The sequence below is a fragment of the Filicampus tigris genome, chromosome 4, assembly GCF_054856515.1.
Source record: "Filicampus tigris isolate MCC_2025a chromosome 4, RoL_Ftig_1.0, whole genome shotgun sequence".
NCBI classification, from domain to species: domain Eukaryota; kingdom Metazoa; phylum Chordata; class Actinopteri; order Syngnathiformes; family Syngnathidae; genus Filicampus; species Filicampus tigris.
In genome coordinates this window covers 12,472,645-12,497,048 of record NC_141220.1, presented here as the reverse complement: position 1 = coordinate 12,497,048, position 24,404 = coordinate 12,472,645, and the positions used below count along the sequence as shown (strand labels likewise).

The window sequence follows — 24,404 nt, the reverse complement described above, 5'->3', positions numbered from 1 at the left end:
CTGTGAATCAGACTTGGAAACCATCAGGAGCCAGGCTACTGCATGACTTCAGAACTATACCACTTCCTTTGAAAACTATTCAAATTGGTCAGATCTTTCATCAAAGTCATGTAAAATACTTGTGGCGAGGGGACTGCCTAAAGGATGGAGAAATCTATGACTCACTCAATCGGACACCCAGATGGTTGCGTTGCTTAGACATTGACACTTGGTTGAATATTGGTTAGGATGTCTCATGAATTACTGTATATCCAATATCGGAACAGCTGCCAATACTGATTTATATAATACTGATGACCAATGTCATTTATCTAAGGGAAAAAAGGTGAGGTGCCAGGCGGCACGGTGGTCGACTGGTTAGCACGTCTGCTTCACAGTTCAGAGGTCGTGGGTTCGATCCCGGCTCCGGCCTCCCTGTGTGGAGTTTGCATGTTCTCCCCGTGCCTGCGTGGGTTTTCTCCGGGTACTCCGGTTTCCTCCCACATTCCAAAAACATGCATGGTAAGTTGATTGGACTCTCTAAATTGACCCTAGGTGTGATTGTGAGTGCGGATGTTTGTCTCTGTGTGTCCTGCGATTGGCTGGCAACCAATTCAGGGTGTCCCCCGCCCACTGCCCGAAGACAGCTGGGATAGGCTCCAGCATGCCCCACGACCCTTGTGAGGATAAGCGGCATCGATAATGGATGGAAGGTGAGGTGCCTGCACTTGGGCAGACTATGTCACACTGACCTACCTTACACTAATAACTTTCTTCTTTTGCTGGTCAAGTAATTCTTTGTTTTAGGTTTGTAGCTTATCAGAACAAAACAGCATGTAATGAATTTAGAAGGCATGCCTGGACTTTTTCCAATGTATTCACTGCACAATGGCTAGGTGGGATCCACACATCTACCAAGTTTGTACAAAAGACCAATGTTTAATTTCTATATATTCTTAGATTTTAGTCAGACAGCTATCCTAAATGGAGAGGAAATGGCTCACAGAGCGAGACTAACATCTGTTCTGTGGCCAGAAAGTATGATGGATGTAAGCTGGTATAGGACTGTAAATATGAAGAGATCAAAGATCTCATGTCAGCTTTAAAACCCACTGAATATTTTGTTGCTTATGTCATACCAGGAAATGACAAATATTTTTAACTATGATATTCTAACCATTTCATATTAGTTAAAAAATTAATTTACTAACGCCATTAGTTAAAAACATATTTGCTCTCTTTGTTTACTATAGTAGTAGTAATAAGTGTTCAGCCCACTGAAATAACAAATAACACCTTACATAGAACAAAAAGTCCCAGAGTCAAATGCCAGCAAAGGTGCAGAAAAGACACACTTTGTTATGCCATCATTAAGCATCCCTAACATCTCTGAAGTGGCACGACCCAGAGTCCTTGAGTTTGCTTCATGATGACGAATCTGTCGCATCGTGCCATGATGATAAGATAATGGTGCACAATGGTGACGTTTTTAAAGAGAACAATTGCAGATGTTTTACAAACACAAAATACATCATTCACCCTGGGTGGAGTGGTCTTAAAGCTTTGGTTTAGCCACCAAAGACGTGGACAAAAGGCCAAAACAAACTGAAAAACAAACGTAGCTGTGCTGGTGTGGACATGACCTAAGACTGGACAGAAGCAAACATGTTAAATAAAGTTTCATTTTCCATCTAGAGACAATGAAAACTTAAACTCATAATTACAAAGGCACACAGTGATACACGCACACGTGGCTTTGAATGGGAAGACTCCAAAGCAAAGTGTCCCCATAAAGATCCACAGGCATAAACTTGATTAGAGCCGCATCGCGTGATGCGCCAGGCTAGCAAAGACCTCTAAATCAGTGGCGCAGATGACTCTAAAACCCCTAACCACACACCCTGCCATCTCTGAGATTGCAAAACAGAATAAATGTCTCCAAGTGTGATGTCAGTCCTTCCAAGGCCTTAAACCAGAGCAATGTGGTGAGACTTGCTCCTCTGCTTATTTCCCACTGAGCCGTCTTTCTTGCTTCGCTGCCCTGTTTCCCCTGTACAAGTGTGACTCTGACAGATTTTATTGTCAGTCTTAAGTTTCTACTGGGCTTCATGAATGATTCTGTTGAAAGAACTAACTGCTAGTGCTAACATGAAACACCCACAGTCCCTCAATGGGAGCCAATTTGTTTCTTTTACACTTCGACATTCAAAAACAAATGGTTAAAACTCAGTAATGGCAACTTCAACAAATCAAGAGCTTTTTTTTTTTTTTTTTTAACATGCATGGTCTTAAATCTGTATTGCTGTTGAAGGTTCTCATGAATTGAACTCATCCATTCATCCATTAGTCACAGGTGAGCTGGAGCCTATACCAAAGTCTGATTGTGCAGAAGGCAGGGTCCAACCTGGACTGGTTTCCATCCAATCGAAGATTAATTCTCCTCATGTAAAGCCAATTGTGGCCTACAGTATATATTCTTTTAACAATGATGAATCATTTATTTAGCTTCAGCTCAGACAGGGAAAGTGACAATCAATAGCTTTTTCCCAGCTGTACAATGGAGTTCATATTTGTATTGCAGTGCATGAGACAGGTTACACTGCAGCTTGCACATACAGCTTTCCTTTTTTCTTGCAAGTAATTCTGTGTTACATGTGTTTTGTCTAAAGACAATATTTTCCTTGTTTTCAAAATTTCAACCAAAATATCTTCAACAAGTGTGTTTAAAATAAGTATGAGACTGCACTCCTCTGTTCATTATTGGCATTACAACTGACCATCATATTCAGCAATTCATACATCTACTGACACACGCGCAGACACACGCACACATATATGTGACGAAAAATAAATGAATATATATATATATATATATATATATATATATATATATATGTGGGATCAATAAAGGCATTCTTATCTTATCTTATATATATATACACACACACACACACACATTATATGAATGCAGGCGAGCTGTGACTGGTCGTTGCCAGAGTCCTGAGCAACCGTGATGTTATTTTCAGTCAACAGAAGTGACAACATGGCCGCCCCCGGAGATGGCTAAAAACAGATGGATTTTGCTGCTTAACTCATTTTTATTTTGTATTCATTTTTTATCGCAGTTAATGGGCACAAGAGCCCCCCGCGAAGTTGAAAAACCATGAAGTAGAGGTTGACTTTTTTGTTAGTTTTAATTTGTATTTTTACTTTGCGGAAATGTACACCTCTATTATGCCATTGACCCCCCAAAATAGTTCCGAACCTTCTAAATACTTGTTGCTACACAATTTAACTTTAAAAATGCAAATTAAGAATAAATACTAAACTGCAGTCTGTGAGAGGAACATGAGCTACAAGCCCGGCAGCAGATGATTTCAACGGAACATTGGCTAATAATAACTAAAATATACATTTTTATCCGAAAATTGGCTTATCCTAACTAGAATCCTGCGATGCATTTTAGCCAAAGGTACAATCCTGGTGGATTAATGTACTTTTAAACCCTTGTCAATATTTGTTGTGCAAAGCATAAGTGTCATTAGTTCTGCTCTTGTTGCTGCTGCTTCTCCTTCGTTGCCTTCTTCCTCTTCTTCTTTGTTGTTATCTTCTTCTCTCTTCCCTCATCTTTTAAGACCACAAAGAAGAAGCAGTGTCGGAAATGGTAACCTGTTTTAACACAAACGTTAACAAACACTTTAGAATTTTATTTGCCGATGTTTTGTCATCCGTGTCGTGCTGAGCGCGTTGTGCTTGTCAGGTGGCTGAGCGCGCTCCACTCACAAATTCTGAACACAAATGTTTACAATCCGCTTATCCGACTGGACTCTGACTAACTTAACGGCACATTTCAATAACATTATGAGTTTCTGAACGGAACTTTGTTCAAAAGTGCTGTTTGTTTATTAGCGTGGATGAGACTGGCGACATACTACAAAGCAAGTTGCTAGGTGAGGGTGTGATGATGCACAGCCAATCAGCTGACGGGATGAATCGACTCATGCTCTCATTGGTCGATCTCGCGCCGGGTACCAATCACATACCTTGTATGAGTGCCTATGGTTATGTACAAAGTCTCTAAGTCAACGCCTCTCTTTGAAACAAGGTGTATTTCCACAACATGACTGCAAATATGGCTGTATTTTTTTCATTTTTATTTTTTGATGAATACCTCTTTAAAAAAACCCTGCAATGTACTGAGGCCACGAAACTCGAACCACATAGTGGCGAGGGATTACAGTACATTGATTTGCATTCCTGCATTGTTCACCTTTAGTAGGATCAAAGTAGTTTAATTTATGGTACAGACATATTAGTTATTAATGGAAAGCAAAATTTATTTTCACAACGACAAATGTTGTGATATGGAAAAGGACATTTCGATTTTGTTTGATCAGGTACCAGGCGCTGCTCAAGGTGCCGAGGACTAAGCGGGGCCTCATAGGGATCAAGCCTTTTCTGTTGCTGGTCCTTCCCTTTGGAATGACCTTCCATCGAATGTTAGGCAAGACCCCTCTCTGTCCATTTTTAAAACCTCCGTTTGAAGACACATTTCTGTTCTTTGGCTTTTGATCCGGTATGAGACTGACAGTTTTCTGCTGTTTTCCAGTGTCTATTGTAGATTTACTATTTTGTGTTAATTTATTGCTTTCACCTGTTGTATTAGTGCTATTTTGTAGGTATGTAATGTGCTTTGTTACAGCATGTGGCTGTTGTGAAATAAACTATACAGGGGAAGTTGCTGGAGCCTATCCCAGCCGTCAATGGGCGAAGGCAGACTACACCCCGAACTGGTCGCCAGCCAGTCGCAGGGCAAACATAGACACTGTCACTGAGCGGGAATCGATCCCACGCTGCCCGCACACAACTCAGGCGTGTGTACCACTACACTATCAGGGACAATTGAAATAAACTATGTAAACAAAATTGTATTGTATTGTATTGTATTTAGAGGTTTTACCCTGAGTACAGCCAGGTACAGCTTAGTATTTAACAAATATCACTTGATTAAAGTACAGTAGGCTAAAACTAAATCATTATAATGGCTACCCGCTTACTCTATAGGATAGCCTGTTGGCGTATGTCAACAAAGCCACACCAAGCACACCGGCCATGCATACGGCACTGGGCTGCAGTGTAAATAATGCTGGCCGAGAGTCTCTCTCAAGTGAGTCTCTCGATACCACTTTGATTAATGATAAGACCAAAAATCACGGTCACTGCTCATTGGTCGCTATTCTGTTTTGGGCTTCGCCTTTGGCAATCGTTCGCGTGTACCGGAAGCCTCTCCGTCTTTAAGCAAGTACGTGGAGAGTATGTAGTCCATATAGGATGGCCGCCATACAGACGCTATACTGTACTTCCAAACTTTGAGGTAGACTTAATAAAGATAAACACAGCCATCTGCTGGATGTATTAGGGTACTGCCTCAGTGCCCCAGTTGCAGGGTCAAAACTGAAAAGGCACATAAAAACGTGAATTAAAATGATGCAATAAGCCTTTCTGACTGTGCGAAAAAAAAATCTGAAGATCAGTATTGCATTTGTAAAGGTTTAAATGTTGAGAGAACCCTCATATTCGAATTAGCAGCATTTTGCTGGTGTTCCAAATGAAAGTCTCAGTGCGAGGTAGTATTAATAGTCCCTTCTTTTTAGAGATTTTTTTTTTTTTGCATACGCAGTTAATAACAACAGTACTCACATTTTTGTAGATTAAACTACCAACGTGTACTCCTTATTAAAAATGTATTTTATTGTATTACAGTATTATTTTTGTGGACCAAGAATTTGGGTGTTAACGTTGCTATAGTAACTCTTGATAACAGCCCCGCCCCTTTGGTTTGCCCATCCGGCGTGCAGTCAGTCAAATTCCACCACTCGTGCAGTTGTCACACTTTACCCCCTCTACTTATCTCCGTCAAACGCAGCAGATTTATACCATCCAAGTCAAGGAATTAATTCATTGAGAACTGACTGTTTCCATTGTTCTGGTATGTACGTCTTCTGAGTCTTTTATGATCTTAAACACACCGAATTGGAGGTAAATTAACCTGGCATAAGGTGAATACTAACGTAGGCCTATATGTATATTTTAGCTAGCGTTAACATAAATGTACACACTACTGCATGCAATGTCAAGAGACCTGCAGCTGTCCCAGGAAGTTTTGTATGACAAGGAAGTGAGTTTTAACCAATGGTGAAATTGTGAAAGTAAACGTGGTTTTGCTCAAGCTTTTCTCCACTTTTTAATTAGTCATGTGATGACGTGTTGAGATCACCCCTTCTCAATGAAAAAAAGATCTAATGCGTCTGATCCTCTGTTTACCTCCCGTTTAAGTCACTAATATGGAAGCCTGCTGATCGTTTTATTAGGATTGTTGATTCTATAAAACATGTGCTACAAAGTATATTTATTGGCAAGCTACTTGAAATGTAATCAACAAATAATTATAACACTCAAACAATGGATGCCAATGGCCATTATTAATACTGCTGCGATAAATATACCCTTGATTGTGGTCCCTTTCGGCTACAAACTAATGGTGTCACCAACGATCTTGTAAAATGCCGTGACTATTTTGGGACAATAATCACATCCAGCAATTTAGTACTCATTATTATACACTATTCTAATAAAATGACCAGGTTGTTGATGTATCACAGCCTTTTATTGTTTTTTTATTTATTTATTTGCTTTGTTACAACTCTAGCCGTTATGGAATGCGCTATATAAATAAAATTGTATTGTATTGTATTCTTGGTGCTTGGAGCACACTGCCTGTGTTCTGAACACATTTGACTTACCAACCTTATCTGACAGCTGTTCTACGATAAGCCTTCAAATTTAGACCTAGGTCATAATAGTTAATAGTTTAAGTTCTTCCTATGCTATATAAAAGTGTGTCTACAAAGTTATGCCAAGCATGTGTCAATTTAGTATTGTTCAAATACTCCATGATGTTACATTGCTCATGCTGTTAGTATGCTGAATTAGATTTGGTCTCCCCCTTATCACATTTCTTAAAAATTGTGGCAAGAATTTCACTTGATAGTTAAATAATCCTCAAAGTGTTAATCTAATTCAATAAAAACTGGAGGATTTTGTCACCTCAAGTGTTTGTGTTTCGGTAGCCTCTCGTCATGTGTCAACTCCCTGAGAGACTTCTTAACAAATCAACCTTTCTTTCAGCCAATAGGGCACCCTGTTAGAGAGGAGACAATGTGGTCTAGTGAAGAAGAAAATGTTCATTTCCTCTTCTTGTTTCCTCTTTTAGACTCAAGATGGATCAGTTGCGTGTGCTGTGTGGTGGCTTTTCTTTCTTTCTTTTGTAACGCGCTTGTGCTTAGAAGAAGTTGCAGAATGTTTATTTTTGAGTGGCTTGTTCTTGTGGATCAGACTGACACTTGTTGTGAATAAATGGCAACCGAGTGAGAGTAGTACCGAATACAACCCACAAAAATGTCACGTTAATAAAATGCTAACAATATTTGAAATGCCGGTGTATGAATGTTTGTTTTGTGGTTGTAATTTGCAGTAGTGTTTTGCATCATACTGGTGCCATTTCTAATATTCCTAATATCTAATCAATCCATTGTTAAGGTAATACTGCTCTGACAGCATCCATAACAATGTAAAAGTCACATTTTTCACTAAGCTCTTGCATTTTAGTTTGTCGAGGTCTATCAGTTGTTGGCGTTGATGCATGTGCTTCCATCTTGTGATGCGATTATAAACTGACTGATGCAGTTGACCATGCAGGCATGCAGTCTTCCAAACTAGTGCACTTTGATTTTTTTTTTTTTTAAGCATGACCGTCTTACCACTAGTTTCTCACAGTTTGGGGTTTACTTGTCAAAGAAAATTAGTCTCAGAAAATGGCAATCTTCTACAATTTAAACATCAGTTTATTTATGTATGTATGTATGTATGTATGTATGTATGTATGTATGTATGTATGTATTTATTTACACAGCTACATACACAACACTAAATGCATTTTCTTTATAAATTAGAAAAAAATGAGACATAGAAAATACAATAGGCTACTTTTGTTTTCTTGGTAACATGCAAAGATAAACAATTTGGGTGATTCGTCAAAATTTTGAAATACTGTATCTCAGTATTTCCTAGCAAATAATTATTGTATATATATATTTTTTAGATATACTTTGTATTATCACAAACCTCAATTCCGATGAAGTTGGGTTGTTGTGTAAAATGTAAATTAAAAATGGAATACAATTAACTGAATACGCCATTCATGATGGTGTACCTTGATTGTTTTTTAGTATTGTTGACTCCTAATTTTTTTTACTCGCCAAAAAAGTGTTCTGCTAACATCCATTGTCCTCCATGTTCAAAATAAATTAGACAATTTTTGCATAAAAACAGTAATGTTCATAAGTTTGAAGATTAAAAATCATATTTACACTCTAAAAACAGTTGGGTTAAAAAATAACACAATTTTGGGACAAAAAAATTGGGTCAATTTGACTCACTTTCTTGCATTTTTTTGTACAAAACAGCTACTTTTTCTGGGTTGTTTTCTGTAAAACAACCAAGAAAGTTGGGTCTTTTCCTCGGTGACACTGTCTCAAGACCAAACAACATTGCTGGTCTCACCACAGTTTTGTACACCTTTCCTTTCATTTTAGCTGAAACTCTTCTATCACACATCGCACCTGACACTTTTCTCCACCCGTTCCAACCTGCCTGTACACGTTTCTTCACCTCTTTTCCACACTCTCTATTGCTCTGGACTGTTGACCCTAAGTACTTAAAATCCTCCACCTTGATTTCTTCTCTCTGTAAATTCACTCTTCCACTTGGGTCCCTCTCATTCACACACATGTATTCTGTCTTACTGTGGCTAACCATCATTCCTCTCCTTTCCAGGACAAACCTCCACCTCTCTAGCTTCTCCTCTACCTGTTCCCTGCTCTCACTGCAGATCACAATGTCATCTTCAAACATCATAGTCCATGGAGATTCCTGTCTGACCTCGTCTATCAGCCTGTCCATCACCATAGCAAACAAGAAGGGGCTCAGAGCTGATCACTGATAGAGTCCCACCTCCACCTTGAACTCCTCTGTCACACCTGCAGCACACCTCACCACTGTCTTACAGTCCTCATACATGTCCTGCACCGCTTTCACATACCTCTCTGCCACTCCAGACTTCCTCATACAATACCACAATTCCTCTCTGGGCACCCTTTCTCCAGATCTACAAAAACACAATGCAGCTCCGTTTAGCCTTCTCTGTACTTGTCTATCAACATCCTCAAAGCAAATAGTGCATCTGTAGTAATCTTTTTTGGCATGAAACCACACTGCTGCTCACAAATGCTCACTTCTGCCCTTAATCTAGCTTCCACTACTCTTTCCCATAACTTCATTGTATGGCTCATCAGCTTTATTCCTCTGTAGTTGCCACAACTCTGTACGTCCCCTTTGTTCTTAAAAATGGGAACCAGCACACTTCTCCTCCACTCCTCAGGCATCTTCCCACTATCTAAGATCATGTTTAATAACCCAGTCAGAAACTCTACTGCCACCTCTCCTAGACACTTCCAAACCTCTACAGGTATATCATCAGGACCAACTGCCTTTCCACTCTTCATCCTCTTCAGTGCCCTCCTCACTTCATCCTGACTAATCTTTGGTAATTCCTGGTCCACAGCAGTCACCTCTTCTAGTCTTTGTTCTCTCTCATTTTCCACGTTCATCAACTCTTCAAAGTACTCTTTCCATCTTCCCATCACACTACTGGCACCTGTCAATAGACTTCCGTCCCTATCCTTAATCACCCTAACATGCTGCATGTCCTTCCCATCTCTGTCTCTCTGTCTTGCCAACCGGTATAGATCAGTCCCCCCCTCCTTACTGTCCAACCTAGCATACAAGTCATCATAAGCTCCTTGTTTGGCCTTTGCTACCTCTACCTTCACCTCACGCTGCATCTCCCTGTATTCCTGTCTACTCTCCTCAGTCCTCTTTTTCAGCTTCCACCATTTTGTCTTCTCCTCTGAATTTGCCCTCTTCATCTTCCTCACTACCAGAGTCACCCTACACACCACCATCCTATGCTGTTTGGCTACACTCTCGCCTACCACTACTTTGCAGTCACTGATCTCCTTCAGGTTACACCGTCTACACAAGATGTAGTCTACCTGTGTTCTCCTACCACCACTCGTATAGGTCACCCTATGTTCCTGCCTCTTCTGGTAGAAATTATTCACGATAGCCATTTCGATCCTTTTTGCAAAGTCAACTACCATCTGTCCTTCTGCGTTCCTCTCCTGGATACCAAACATGCCCATCACTTCCTCATCCCCTCTGTTTCCTGCACCAACATGTCCATTGAAGTCCACACCAATGACAACCCTCTCACTTCTAGGTATGCTCTGCATCACTTCACCAAAGTCCAGCCGGAATTTCTCCTTCCCCTCCAGCTCACATCCTACCTGGGGAGCATATCCACTAACAACATTGAACATCACAACTTCAATTTCTAGCTCCAGACTCATCACTCTATCTGGCACTCTTTTTACCTCCAGGACATTCCTAACAAACTCCTCCTTCAAGATAACTCCTACTCCATTTCTCTTCCCATCTACACCATGATAGAAAAACTTGAACCCTGCTCCTAAACTTCTAGCCTTGCTACCTTTCCACCGGGTCTCCTGGACACACAGTATGTCTACCTTCCTCCTCTGCATCATGTCCACCAATTCTCTACCTTTTCCTGTCATAGTTCCAACATTCAATGTCCCTACTCTCAGACCTATACTTTTAGCGCTCCTCTTCTCTATTTAGAATATGCTGATCTTCATAAATGATGTGACTTCCAACAGCAGTAACAAGCTGACTTGTGATAAGCTAAATAGATCTTGACTCTGCTCTTATTCATCCAAATGCATCGAGACTGATTAGATGAAAATGACCCTAAACATATTGTCAAAGCCAGCAAGCAACTTCATTTTATTGAACCTATTTGTTGAACCTACAGTTATTCAGAAATAGTAAATAGCATGGTATTTTGCAGGTAAGTTGGATACATCAACTAAATAGTCTCTTTCCATCTCATTTCTAGCTTTCAGTGTCAAATTAATGAGGCGGTTGCTAAGAGATGGTGCGTTACATTGCTGAAAGCGTCTGATGCTGTTTAGCCTGTAAGCACGACTTCTTCTGAGATCTGTCTCCTGCACACCTGCCTCATGTGAAGTACGACTGAGGTGCACACGTCATAGCAACCTACTTCTAGCGCATCTACCATGGCGGCGTTAACCATCTCCTCTGCCTTCACTAACACCGCTGCTGGGTCCAGGATGGCGCAGCGAGGGCACGGAAGCAGCAAAGAGCACGGAAGCAATGAAGAGTCCCTCAAATGGGCGAGTGAGTGGCCGAAGCAGGAGAGTGGGCATGTTGGCCAAAACACTGTCCTGGAGAAAACACACGAGTTCTTCCAGGTCTGTGACATCGAGAAAAAGGGCTTCATCACCCAACGTGACATGCAGGTGAGGTGATCAAATTAATTGTTTTGTGGTAGCAGTGTTACATTTGAAAACTTTATAACTTTTCAATGCATATTTTTGAATCAGACTTTTGCCACATCTAAATAAAGTATCAAAGTTCTGTCACATTTATCTTTTTATTTTTTATTTTTTATTTTTTGGACGGGGGCATTTTTTATTTAATCTGAATGTGCAATACAAGGACAATCTGTACTCTCATCAGTGATTCTGAATTAGAGATGAAGAGACCATGTGTGCTTTATTGAAAGCTGCCAAACAAAGAGTTCAAGGGGAAGGTGGCAAAGACAGAGTAGTGAGAGCAACATGGATGCTTTGTGATCCAAGCTCTCCACTCACATTATTGTGCAGATTTACTTTACCTCAGATGTTGCCAATCCATTGACGAAGCACTCATGAACACAAACACTCATATTGGAGCTTTGATATCACAGCCTGTTCTAATGAGGCTTTAGAGCACCACTTGGTGCTGTTAGTTATAATCCATCCATCCATCCATTTTCGAACCACTGGCAATATCGTGGTGTACAGTATTTGTTATGCTGCTGCTTTCAGGAGACCAATTCTGTGACGTAATGATTGTGTTCTTCCTAGATAACACACTTTTCATTAGCCTTACTTTGTCCCCACCCTGGATTAAAAGGTTGGCCTCTGTCAACAGTTGCAGCAGTGTAAATATATCCTAAGACCACACTGTCTACTAAGGTGTGGCTTTTTTTTATTCTTCAATAAATGTTGCAGCAGTTTCTGTCACTGTCATGAGTGGTTGGCATGACTTCTGGATTTGACCTTTAGTTAAGAGTCCCTCCCATGTCAAATAGTGTCAACTTCGCAGCACTTTTTTTTCTTCACGTTTTTTTCCCCCACCTCGCCTAATTCCTGTAGTGAGGTGAATTCTGAGACTCAACACTGTTTGCTTTTTATTGCTCTTTGTATTCTAGTTTTTTTGTAACTCCTTCAACCTTCCGCTTACCAATAATTACTGTAATTATTTATGATAATGACATATCCACATCAAGTGTTTTTCTTCCATTTGATCTAAATGTGACCTATTTTATCTATTCCATGCCTTATAATTTCCTCTTGTTCAGATGAATGCGATTTGTCTATTTCAATGTGATGAACTGCGGCAATTATTAGAGTATGTATTTTCCAAAAGGAAACGTTTGGATCTTAAAAGTGAAATGGGTACATTTGCCCTCTTTCTGATCAGCTGCTCTGGTCAATCATTGAGGACCCTACTGGAGCTCTACTGGGAATGTCCCAGATGCTTTATAGTGTGAGGTTGCCCCATACATGTGCATGTACTATAACTTCTGTATAGTTAAATCACACATTATAATGATTGCCGTGTTTAAAATTGATAAAATAAGCATTTACTGGTTTACTATAAGTGCCATTGGGTGCCTTGTAAGGCATATATATCTAATATTGTTCTTGTTGTTTATTATTGCTGCACAGAGGCTGTTCTTATGTCTCTTAAGTAACAGTTGTTGTCGCTACACAGTTGTATTGTCCTTGAGGTTGTGGCCGTGCCAATAACAGCTGTTTATGTCATGTATAACAGAGGCTGCTTGGTGAGCTCCCTCTCAGTGCGGACGAGTTGGAGAAAGTGTTTGACACCCTTGATTCTGACAGCAATGGGTTTCTTACCCTCGATGAGTTCTCCACTGGCTTTAGTATGTTCACTTGTACGTTCCTGCTGGCGACAACGCTGATTTATACTGTACATGTCTTATGTTTTGTTCCACAACTGTTTTCTAGGTGATTTTTTGTACGGCAGGAATATTTCTTTAAAGGACAGCATGGGAGATAAACCCCATTGTACAAAGCCTCCAGAGGTCCTCTACCACAGCCGATGGGAAGAGAGCTCGGCAACCTTGGAGGATGAAGAGGAGAAGCATTTTTCCATGCTGATGGAGAGCCTCGGAGCCAACAATGTCTTTGAAGAGTGAGTATTGTGTGAGTCACTGATTTTGACAGTTTCAGGTAGTTGAACAGTTTTCTTGGGGCTCATTTCTGCCCCTTTATCCTGATTGTTGTGTTGATAAAAAATTATAATCGGTTCTGTCCATGACTCTTTATGTTTGCCAAAGGCTTTTCTACTCCATTCATGATAAAATGGTCCTATGGGTTGTAGTTCATCAATTGAGCACTCTTCCCATTCCACTTAAACCAACTCAAATAGTGTCTCTTTTGTGGAAAATCATCATTAATGTACCTTTATTTCATTTTCCAATGTGCTACTACATACACACATGGTTTTTCATAAGAAAAATGTGCAGTGCGGGGCACTAATTAAAATCCCTTTTGTTCTGTGAACCAAGTTTACTTTCAGGTTTTGAATTATTTATTATTCACAGTGTCAGTACTTTTTAGATTTTGCATTTTGGATGTCTGCGAGAGGTCCCGAAGTTGAGACCGCAGTGCGCATAACGATTTCAATATTTCCATTCTTTATGAAAGCTGTAACATGCAAATGACCTTTTCCAACGTGTTCTTCATAAAATTTAGGAAGTGAATTACACTATCAACTAAGCACAATTTTGCATTCCGAGCAGGACTAGTTTCCAGTAGTACTTTGTTAGCCTGTTTCCGAGCAACTACAGTGCATTACCTTTCGAGATTTCCTGCAACTACTTTGGTAAAATAATACTAAAACTAAATCCTACTTGAAATCTATTTGGAGATAGTGTCTCTTTTCAATATGAGAACTTTAGTGTTGTTCTTGTCAGTGGTAATTACTTTAGCTGTCTGTTTTGACGTTGACTATGTTATTCTGTACTGTGACCCAAATTGGCACCACACTATATTCAACCGAGTTTTCACAGGCAACTCAAAAACACAAATTCATAAAGCAGGTGATGCCCACCAGCTCTAGACCTGAAGTCAGTGATATGTGACATGACATTTCAGATCACATCCTTTTGGGCGGCACTAACCTTTATTGATCCTGATTAGACATCTGACATTTACTACGATAACGAGAAAGAAAAAGACTGTCTTGCAGAAATGTGTCACTGAACTTTATGCTTCAGAGGATTGTTTTATTGTTTCACTTATTCATGCCCTGTCTTTGTCTATTAACCAATTTCCAGTCACAATTGCATATGATTTGGACTTTGAATGATTCCCAAGGAATATTTCTTAATCTTAATCTATATGTGATTTTTTCCAGTTTTTCAAGTCTAAGATTAGTGTAGCCTTTGAAAGTTTAGCTCTGAATTTACTAGGCCACTGTAAGTTGTCCGAGTTGCTTCAGTGTAAGTTATTGCATCTTATTAACGCTTATTTTTCTGCATGTCATACATGAGTAATGTAAATTTCTCCCCTAGCAATGGTTTACATGTAAACGTGTATTATAGAGAAGGTTTACCTCAATAATGCGCGTTTACATGTAACCCTGTGTGTCAATAGTCCTGCAGAAGTACACGGCTTGTGGGCCCAGCTACGGCGAGATGAGCCACACCTTTTATCCAATTTTGAGGACTTCCTGGCAAGGGTAACATCCCAGATAATTGTGGCCAACCAGGAAAAAAGGGAGATGGAGAGCGCTCTGCAACGGTCAGGGGATCTCTTATTTCTGTGGATTCTATTATTACACAAGAAACAGCATTTTGCTGAGCTACTTCAATAAAAAAAAATGTCCTTTGCTAGAATTTTTCCTCAGCTGTACAGCTAAATCCAGTGAAAACCATGACATATTCTTTAGGACTCACGAAAGCAACAGTTGTAAAAACAAAATAAAATTGGCATAAAGCAGCTTTAACATGAAACATGAACATGAAAATCATTTTAACTGCCATATTTTCTGGACTATAAGCCACACCTTTATATAAGCTGCATTTACAGAACAATTTTGAACTGTAAATCTACATGTATGTACCTGAACAGATTCTTTCCTAACAGTGCCTTTTAACACGGCAGGAACTTTGCTGATTAAAATGGAACAGAACCAAGAGAAAATAAACTGTACTTATCTTCATTTCACTGCCCGCTGCCACTCCAGTTTGTCAGTAACCTAGTGCATAGCGCCCTCACCTGTTGAACTCATCCAACTGCTGTCACATCCTGTTAATGGCAATTGTATTGTATTGTAATTCCGGTTAGAGCGCCCCTAGCGGTGGAAGAAAAATCCACAGAATAGCCACACCTTTATATAAGCCGAATGGTTCAAAACCTACGAAAAAAGTAGCGTCTTATAGTCCGGAAAATACCGTAACTTTATTTGTGATGCAGGGCAATACTCACTATGTGTGTCCTATAGAAAAGCAGCTACACATGATGATGAGATTCATCGCCTTTACGAGGAAATGGAGCAGCAAATAAAGAATGAAAGAGAACAGATTGTGCTGCAGGTAAAATAAAATAAAATATTATTACTATATTTCATTCATCCGTCATCATTGACCTTTGTGCTTGTAATTTCCTCTCTCATCTCTGAAGGACTGTAAGAGGTTTGTGTCTCGCAGTCAAGACCTTGAAAGACAGCTGACCACCAAGGAAAAAGAGTTAGAGCAGCTCTTTCGGAAGCAGAGGAGGGTGAGTGAGGAGTAGAAGAGTGCACAGTTACTTTTGCACCATTTTTCACATGTTCCAAGACTAACTAATGTCTGTCATTTGAAAACCCCCAATATAATTCCCTGGATAGTTATTAAATTGTCATGTCAGAGTTGTTTCCCTGTTAGGCAATACAAATATGCATTCTTAACTAAAGTGACCAGAGTACCGTAGCTGATACTATAAGCCCCTTGATGAAAATGTATACAATAATTCATTTGTTCTGTTTCCAACTCTAATTGCCATTAAGTTGCTTTGTGTGGAAAACAGTCATACTTGCTAAGAGGTATTCAGAAGGATGATGATGTTGGTTGAGGTGCTTGCATCTTCTTATTGTCATGAAACCGTCAGTGATTTGGCTCTGCTCTTCAATGTTGTGTATTTTAGGAAGGAGAACTAGCTCGAGGACCGAGACATGAGAGATTTTCTATGTACTAACATTATACAACTATATTGACAATATATTCTTGTGGTCAGTGATGCAGTGGGTGGCAAATTCCTGAATGATACTCATAAAATCCTGGCACATCCAACTATTATGTGATTGTTTTGCCCCCGCTGGCCCATTTACAGTTGGAAGATCAGTGTCAGGAGCTTCACAGTGAGCAACATGTGACCAAGGTGGAGAACATGAAGCTGAAGAAGACAAATGATGAACTAGCGAAGGAATTGGATCACACTAGTCAAGAGCTGCACTTGGCACAGGAGCATTTGAGTGTGCTCCACGAGCAGTCCAGACGACTCAATGAGGAGAAGGAGATGTAAGTAACAAGACCTCAGCCAGCCCTTTGACGGCCACAGTTTTATCGCTTGTGTTTAGCACCCTGCTTTTTGCACTTGCACGAAACAGCCAATATGACACAGTGAATTAATAACGACAATAAAGCCTGTGATGATGTTTTGGAATAGGGAAATATACAGACTGACTGAGGGACTCCAGCGTGAACGAGCAAGTCTTCTCAAACAACTGGACCTGATGAGGTTTGAATATTTGCAACGGTGTTAATTTCACCTCAAAAAGCCAAAAGACACTCAATGTTTTTGATAACTTAGTTTGGGTGAACAACCTTATTTGCTTTGAATTTCAACTGCATACAAGATAATATTGTCACTGTCCTGTGAAAAACATTTACATTTATTCCAATTTTGGAATATTTTTTTGAATTTTCACGTTGATGCGATGTCTGTCACGCAGAAATCACATTCACGGAAAAATTTAAAAAAAGGACATACCGGTGTTTTTCATAGGACAGTGACGATATGTTACAATATTTAGATCTATTTATATATGAGTTTTATTTTCCTCTGTCAAATTCACTGTTGCTGAGTCAAAAACTTTTCTTCTCAATATTTTATACCGCTGATGTATTGTGTTTTTCTCCGACAAATGTTGGCTCTATTTTGGTGGGTTGGCCCTGGATGTGTAGGCTTCTTTTTATCATGAATTACAATTGTGCAGTATTATTGAAAATATTATTTTAATATCTTTCTTTCAGGGAAGTGAACAAACATTTACGAGATGAAAAAGACATTTTCATTCAGGTTTGTGATTTAGATGAAAGAAGACATTATCGATTATAGTCAAGTCCGTTAGCGCATGCCTCTCAAAGTTCAAAAGATAAGGAGAAAAATAATGAATGTGATTACTCATATTTTTGGCATTACAGAAACCAAAAAATTGTAACAATACAGGATTACAGCCAAGGTTCCTAAATAATGCTGGGGGACACACTTACTTTCCCAAAAGGTAAAAGCATCATCAGCAGCATGTGCAGAGGAACCTCCAAAGTCAAACGCAGATATTTTCCCTAACACTTGATTAACTTGGCGTTGCTGTAAATAAAAAAAAAAAAAAAAGGAAAATTATTGTTCCTTCCTGAAAATGTTGCAATCATGAACCTTTATTAACTGTCAAGGCACTTTTTTCATTATAAATGGTATAAAGACAAGTTAACTAATTTGCATTCAAACGAAATATAGTAAAATTCAAGTAAACCTACTCAGGCTTTCAGGATGCTGGACTGTCACATCGTGAGCTTTTATGGCTGCTTGGTAAAATGAATTTCATACCTACAGTCATTGATTTTTAATTGGATAGGTAATTTTGTACTGAGAAGCCAAATGCTTTGTTATGTTAAGTTATGTTATGTTATGTTTATTGTTTGTGTTCCCCAAAATTTGGGTTGTTTGACTTAGGAGGTTCCACTATACATGTCATTTTGAATAGAATATTTTGTCAAGAATTAAATATAGAATATACGTGAATATAAGATGTGCTTGTCTTTAAAACATATCTGCAGTGAGGAGGAGGAAGAGGATGTAAGGCAGAATCCAGCCAATGTGTCAAGCAACCTGTGTGGTCCAGAGATGACCAGAGGTTACTTACAGAGGATCATCTCCATCGAGGAGGACCACCTCCCACATTTGCTCCAAAATGGCGGTCAGACCCAAATCCCTCTACAGCCGTTTATCGAAGGCGAGGAAGTGTCAGACAATGAAGAGAATATAGACTTGGTGATGAGCGATATTTGCCCTGCGCCGCGGCAACTGTCACAGGGAGCTGTAGAAATAAATCAAACTCCCATGTCTCCAAGAGGTCAACCTGTTGGCAAGGAGACCAGCATAAATGTAAGCATCAAATCTTTGTACTATTTCCTCCCTTTCTTTTTTTTTTTTTTAGTGAGGAGTCAACAACCCCACTCCTTCTTTTCATCAGCATTGCTTCTGTATGCGTAGGAGGAAAGCAGTCTGTCACTGCCTGACCGTCTTTTCAAAATTGTTCTGGTGGGGAACTCCAATGTCGGAAAGAGCTCCTTCCTTCGACGCTTTTGTGATGACTGTTTCAACCCCGACACTTCCGCCACTGTTGGTATGAGTCCCAATGCGATGTCAGTCCATAAAAGTTAAAATTGTGAAGCTGTGTAGGACATAATCTAACATGCAGAAATCAAATACGTTTGATTGAATATCTTCTTCTTGTTTAAATGTGTACATCCAAACAAAAACAAAGGATGCTGAGTAAGAAGCAAATTAAAAAACAATTAAAATAATGGCTTTTAGGTAATGAAATGCGATGAACTCATCCACCTCACGATTCTGAGGTTTTATGGTTCGAAATCGGACCTCTGGCCTTCCTCTGTCGAGTTTGCATGTTCTCTCTGTGTGCTTGCGTGCGTTCTCTCCTGGCACGTTGATTTCTTCCCATATTGCAAAACATGCTTCTTGGTTAAATGAATGTCGAACTTTTTATACCAAGTATCACCAAAAAATACCGCTGTGTGGCTGTTATGCTGCACACAGATGGAATAAACTGCCAACAGAAGTGAAGTCAGTCAGCCCCAAGTGTAAATCCTTATAAATCCAGGTTCAAAACTTTGCTTTTTCTCATACCTTTGATTAAGGACCTCTAAACAATTTTAAATATTTTTTGTCTTTTATATATTTTAGACACCCACTCTTATTTCTTTACTTTGAAATATTTTTAAAGGTTTTTGTTTAAATGTTGTCAACGTACATTCTAGTAATTTTAGTTAGCTACTTTTGTTTTCTCTGCTTTGCTTTTGGATGTTGTGAACAGTTGTGTATGTAAATGCTTGTAGGTGTTGTCTTTGCTTGTGTGAAGCACATTAAGTTGTCTTGTGTATGAAATATGCTATATAAATAAAAATGCCTTGCCTTACTGTAGTAGTGTTCATTGAAAACAAGGCTGAGGTTTTACTTCTAAAACGTTTAATATTGTTGTAAGTCACTGTAATGTTATGCACAGTTAGTAAGTGTTAAGTCGGTGATTTATTTTTGTACCACTGGAGGGAGCCGCTGTACCATTGATGGTATCAGTATCACTTTTGAATCACTGCTTCAAATTGTCCACAGGTGTGAATGTGAGTGTGAATGGTTGTTTTCTATATGTGCCCTGCGATTGACAGGTGACTAGGGTGTACTTTGCCTATCACTGGAATAGTCTCCACTACACCCTCAACCGTAGAAAATGCAAGGATCAATGGTTATAAAAAGAATGGTCAGAGCTGTTGTGTTTAGGTCATGTATTTATATACATGGGATTGAATCGTTTGGTTCTATACAGACTAGGTTTGTTATTGACTTGGTATTACCTGGTCTTTTATATTATGAAGTTTCAAATTCAGCAAATATAATGTGGATACTCTATTTGCAGGTATAGACTACAGTGTGAAGACAATAATAGTGGACAACAGCCAGGTGGCGCTGCAGGTCTGGGATACAGCAGGACAGGAAAGGTGATTCAGCCAATTTTGTCACATAGTTGAATTTCCTTCTTTTCATGTTTTATGGTTGACCGATGTTTTGATTTTGAAACTACTTTTTTTTTAATCAAAAGAAAGATCTATTTTCAACCAAAAACCTATTTACTTGGGCTTTCTTTCTTTCTTTCTTCCTTCCAAAACACTCTACTTTTTAAATGTACTGTCTCTTCCCTTTTCAGGTATCGAAGCATCACCAAGCAATTTTTCCGCAAAGCTGACGGCGTGGTTGTGATGTATGACATAACAGTTGAGCAGAGCTTCACAGCTGTCAGACAGTGGCTGACAAGTGTGAAGGTAAAACTTAATGTTTACACACACAAATATATATATATATTACTCTCTTAATTATCTGTCTACATTCCCCCTCCCTTGTTCATAGGAGGGCTCAGGTGAAGATATAACTTTAATGCTGTTGGGAAACAAAACTGACTTAGAAATTGCGAGACAAGTGCATAAAGCAGTGGGCATGAGGCTAGCTAAGGTATGTCTTATTTTTCCATTAGCGAAATAGTACAATTCTCCTCTGTTGAGGCACTTCTGTTACCAGGTGTAATTGTGTTGTATTTGTTAGAACCATTGGGAAAATGCATGATTTGTGTCTTCTTAAGGACTGTCAGATGACTTTCTTTGAGTGCAGCGCATCCTCAGGATATAATGTGATGGAGGCCATGCTCCACCTGGCTAGGTAAGTAAGAGTCCTTTACCTTCATTGCAAAAAATAAAATAAAACAAAAAAAATCATCATCCTTTGATGGTTTCTTCTTGTGGCTCCCGATATATTCTTTAAAGCATCATATTGTCATTGATTTTTTTTTTTTTTTTTTTTTTTTTGAGAGGGGATTGTGACCTTTTTTGAAAAATTCTGTTTTTAGTGTCATTTTGTAATTAGTTGCAACAATATCTTGGGTAAATGACTTTCTTTCCTTCAGCATTACATAATTTACACAGCCAACCATTGTGAAGCTTCACCCGTATCATCATCTGTAGTCATCATCATTTACATTTGGCAATTACATTTAGTAAAAAAAAAAACACTACAAAAAACACTACTCCGTTTGTTACATAATGCCACAACCAGTCAACATACATTTAATAAAACAATACGAGATTGTAACTACTCCCTTAGATTTATAAAGGCAAATCATGCTTTCAACAAATATGGTGCTAACTGCATAAATAAAGTGGTTGTGCTTCGATCACATCCTTATGTACTTCTTGGTTGACATTCCATTGTGTCCCTCAGAACCCTGAAAGAGCAAGAGGACAGAGAAAAAGAGAAGACTGTCCAGTTGGTCAGCAGCTCGTTGGAGAAGAAAAAATCCTGCTGCTAACACATAAGACACGTTTGCACACTTGCCAATATTATTCGAAATGTCAACAAAACTATGTCTCCTTGGGACACACCAAATTAGTTTCCAGGCATATTATTATATCAAAGAAAGGCACACGTAGTTAAATGAAAACCTTTTAAACACTGACATTTTTTCTATCACATAACAGGCAGGATTTTTATTATCTATGTATGTATTAATCCAGAGTGATTTTTCACACAATTCCCTTATCTTTTGTAGTATAACATAACATAAATATCTGTAAAATGTGAATTAGTGTTGAGTTGTCTTGAGGTCACTTGTGTGTTTTTAAGTTATTGGTGACTCGGGACTGTTGACCACTGCGTAGTTACATTTGTTGTTCACTGGGTTCATCTGAATATTGTGTGAACGTCAGGTTTTTGCTGCTTATCTGTTGTGTTTTGTATTTTATGCCTCCATTTTTTGTGGCTTCCAGCTCATATTTCATCGTTTAGTGTCTGTTCTGTAAAGCATTTTGTTGGCTAGTTGCAATGATTGACTTTTTGGGAGATAATCACATTTGTTTGATTGTAAAGAAAACATGCATTTACATTGGATGCACCTGATCTACTTGCCAAGTATTTTATACACATTATTCCCCTCATTCTTTAATCTAAAACCAAGTATGTTTATATGTGAATTTGGACTTCAAATGCTGTTGTATTGTTATTCTAATTGACTCACTAATAGTGGTTCACTACCGCCATTGTCTTGCACTTCACTTTTATGTAAAAAATTCATGAAACAAAAATAAAGAATTGGGTGTTGTTCATAAAGGGTGGTAGTTTTCACTTTTTCACAGCATCAACCAGTGAATGATTTTCCAAATTGCAGTTTATTACATTTTTAAGACTTCAAACACAAACATATGAAACATCATATTTGAATTGAATTTAAATAAGTCGAATACTACATAAATAAATAGAAGATGCTTAAAACATGCTAGTTTATTGTATCGCTGTATTGAGTTTAATGAAACAGTTTTGGGTTTTTTGGGGGGGGATTGGACTCGCCAAAGCGTTCCCAGTTAATAAAGAACATTGTTACCAGAAAATGATTCTATGCCTTAAGGGATTACTTTTTAACGTTTACTATGTACCTATTTGTAGCAGCCAGCCGTCTGTAAAATACACAAGAATAAAAGAGCTGTTCACGTTCAGAGAACAGCTAATTGATCAATCTTAGCAGTATTATTATTCACATGCTTTTCATCAAATTATGTGTTTTGTACTCATCGAGCCTCTTGAGGCTTTCAAAAAGAAAAGGTCCTCAGCTGAGAACATCTGAGCCACACTACGCAAGAAACTGTTGTTCATCTCGCTAATTAACTACCGAGCATAAGTGTACAGCCTATTGCTGTGTGTCTAATGTGTACAATTTATTGGATTGTGTTATGAATGCCAGGTTCACATTTTTGGGGGGAAAAACACAGTATAACTCTAAAAGGTAAAAATATGGCTAACTAAAGTGTACCATAATAAATTAATTCATGTAAATGCAGCATTGAGAAATAGAATCAGGAACACTTGGGAACTTGGTCAAGGCATTAAGGGGGAAAAAGACTCACCAGTCACTTAGATAGGAAATCCAATACAAGAGCGATATAAAAGAAAGGCCTTTACAAAGATCATAATGCTGAGTTTTGATTTTTATGTTTATTATTTTAGTTGTAGTTTCCAGTGGTGCAGAAATACACAGCATCATACTGATTTTGTTAAGTAGATATTTTTATAAAGCTCTTGTACTGGATCACATTATATTATACACTTGTTATTGGATTAGCAAGACTAACAATACCAAACACTGCCTGTTCAAACTGACGACATGGGAACATTAGTATGGAGTTCAGCAACAGTTTCACTGTTGACACTGTCCATCACGGGAACATTTTTTTATTAGCACTGTACACCAACTATTTAACACATTACCTTTCACATAACACTCACATACAGAGCAGCCCTGCTGCATGTAAAGTCTCTGCAGCAGGTTTGTCCTTGGCTGTCGTGTTCAGAGGAATTTTTTTGACCATTACTGAGCCTTAACTGACACAACTACAAACTAAATGGTATCTGACAGCCAGCACCGGGTAGAACCCAAATCGAAATGTCTCACGAGCAAAATGGACGATAAAGTCATTTGACATATACCCCTACCCAATGAGGTCCAGGTTAAGGTGTAAAACAAATGACACAGCTACATCACTCCATTTCACCGACATGTACAGCAAGAATACAACTGAACAAAAAGCAAATCCCCCCCGCCCACTATTACATTCAAAGTTGTTTAACAGTCTGTGCCCATGGCTTCCTGACTGACAACATCCTTAGCAAATTGTTAGTGTGGCCACCTCTGTATTCTGCCCCATCCTTCCATCCTCATTGCACCTTCTTGTCCAGAAATTGGCTTTTGGCTTCCTCTGCTCCTTGCAGGTGCCTTGCAAAACTTAGCGCATCTTGTAGTCGTGGACTATAGCTGCCTCACACAGTTGTCCTTTGAAATCCAGCTCAAAGGTGAAGTCCAAGTCCCGCTGCAGGCAAAGAGAAAAAAGACATACTGGAATACTGGAGGGAAAAATGTAAAGTTGTGGTCGGATCACATTTTAAATTCACTCACATAACAGTCAAGTTCTTAGAAATGAAATTACGATTCCAAGAATCAGAGATGGCAATTGAGGTTCTGATTTAAAGGGGAAGTCA

General features: G+C 38.9%; 2 protein-coding genes across 10 annotated transcripts in view; one reads left to right on the top strand and one right to left on the bottom strand.

Moving 5' to 3' along the window:
* Positions 1-5,822: 5,822 nt before the first annotated feature.
* On the top strand, positions 5,823-22,478 carry cracr2aa (calcium release activated channel regulator 2Aa). Of its 5 annotated transcripts, none has more exons than XM_086028401.1 (19): positions 5,823-5,968; positions 11,075-11,205; positions 11,309-11,498; positions 13,081-13,192; positions 13,278-13,464; positions 14,931-15,077; positions 15,781-15,871; positions 15,960-16,055; positions 16,647-16,834; positions 16,983-17,054; positions 17,570-17,615; positions 17,741-17,820; positions 18,374-18,701; positions 18,810-18,942; positions 20,248-20,329; positions 20,536-20,650; positions 20,736-20,837; positions 20,965-21,041; positions 21,600-22,478. In XM_086028401.1, the coding sequence occupies exons 3-19, from the start codon at positions 11,310-11,312 to the stop codon at positions 21,685-21,687; spliced, it is 2,133 nt and encodes a 710-aa protein (XP_085884527.1). In that variant the 5' UTR covers positions 5,823-5,968; positions 11,075-11,205; position 11,309; the 3' UTR covers positions 21,688-22,478. The 5 variants fall into 5 exon arrangements, with proteins under 5 accessions (XP_085884527.1, XP_085884526.1, XP_085884528.1 ...); XM_086028400.1 differs by having other exon boundaries at positions 11,075-11,216; XM_086028402.1 differs by lacking the exon at positions 11,075-11,205.
* Positions 21,257-24,404, bottom strand: part of prmt8a (protein arginine methyltransferase 8a) — a 33,533-nt gene continuing 30,385 nt past the window's right edge. For all 5 annotated transcript variants that reach the window (XM_086028407.1, XM_086028409.1, XM_086028406.1 and 2 more), the window contains one exon: positions 21,257-24,235. In XM_086028407.1, the coding sequence (XP_085884533.1) occupies positions 24,152-24,235 (84 nt within the window). In that variant the 3' untranslated portion in view covers positions 21,257-24,151. The remainder of the gene's footprint in view (positions 24,236-24,404) is intronic.

What these genes read in the sequence shown, in the direction of transcription:
- cracr2aa (XM_086028399.1), top strand. Translation starts at nt 11,256, where the DNA reads ATGGCGGCGTTAACCATCTCCTCTGCCTTCACTAACACCGCTGCTGGG. An exon ending in CACACTTACTTTCCCAAAAG is followed by an intron (nt 17,821 to 18,373) that starts GTAAAAGCATCA and finishes ACATATCTGCAG; the next exon opens with TGAGGAGGAGGAAGAGGATG. An exon ending in AGTGGCTGACAAGTGTGAAG is followed by an intron (nt 20,651 to 20,735) that starts GTAAAACTTAAT and finishes CCTTGTTCATAG; the next exon opens with GAGGGCTCAGGTGAAGATAT.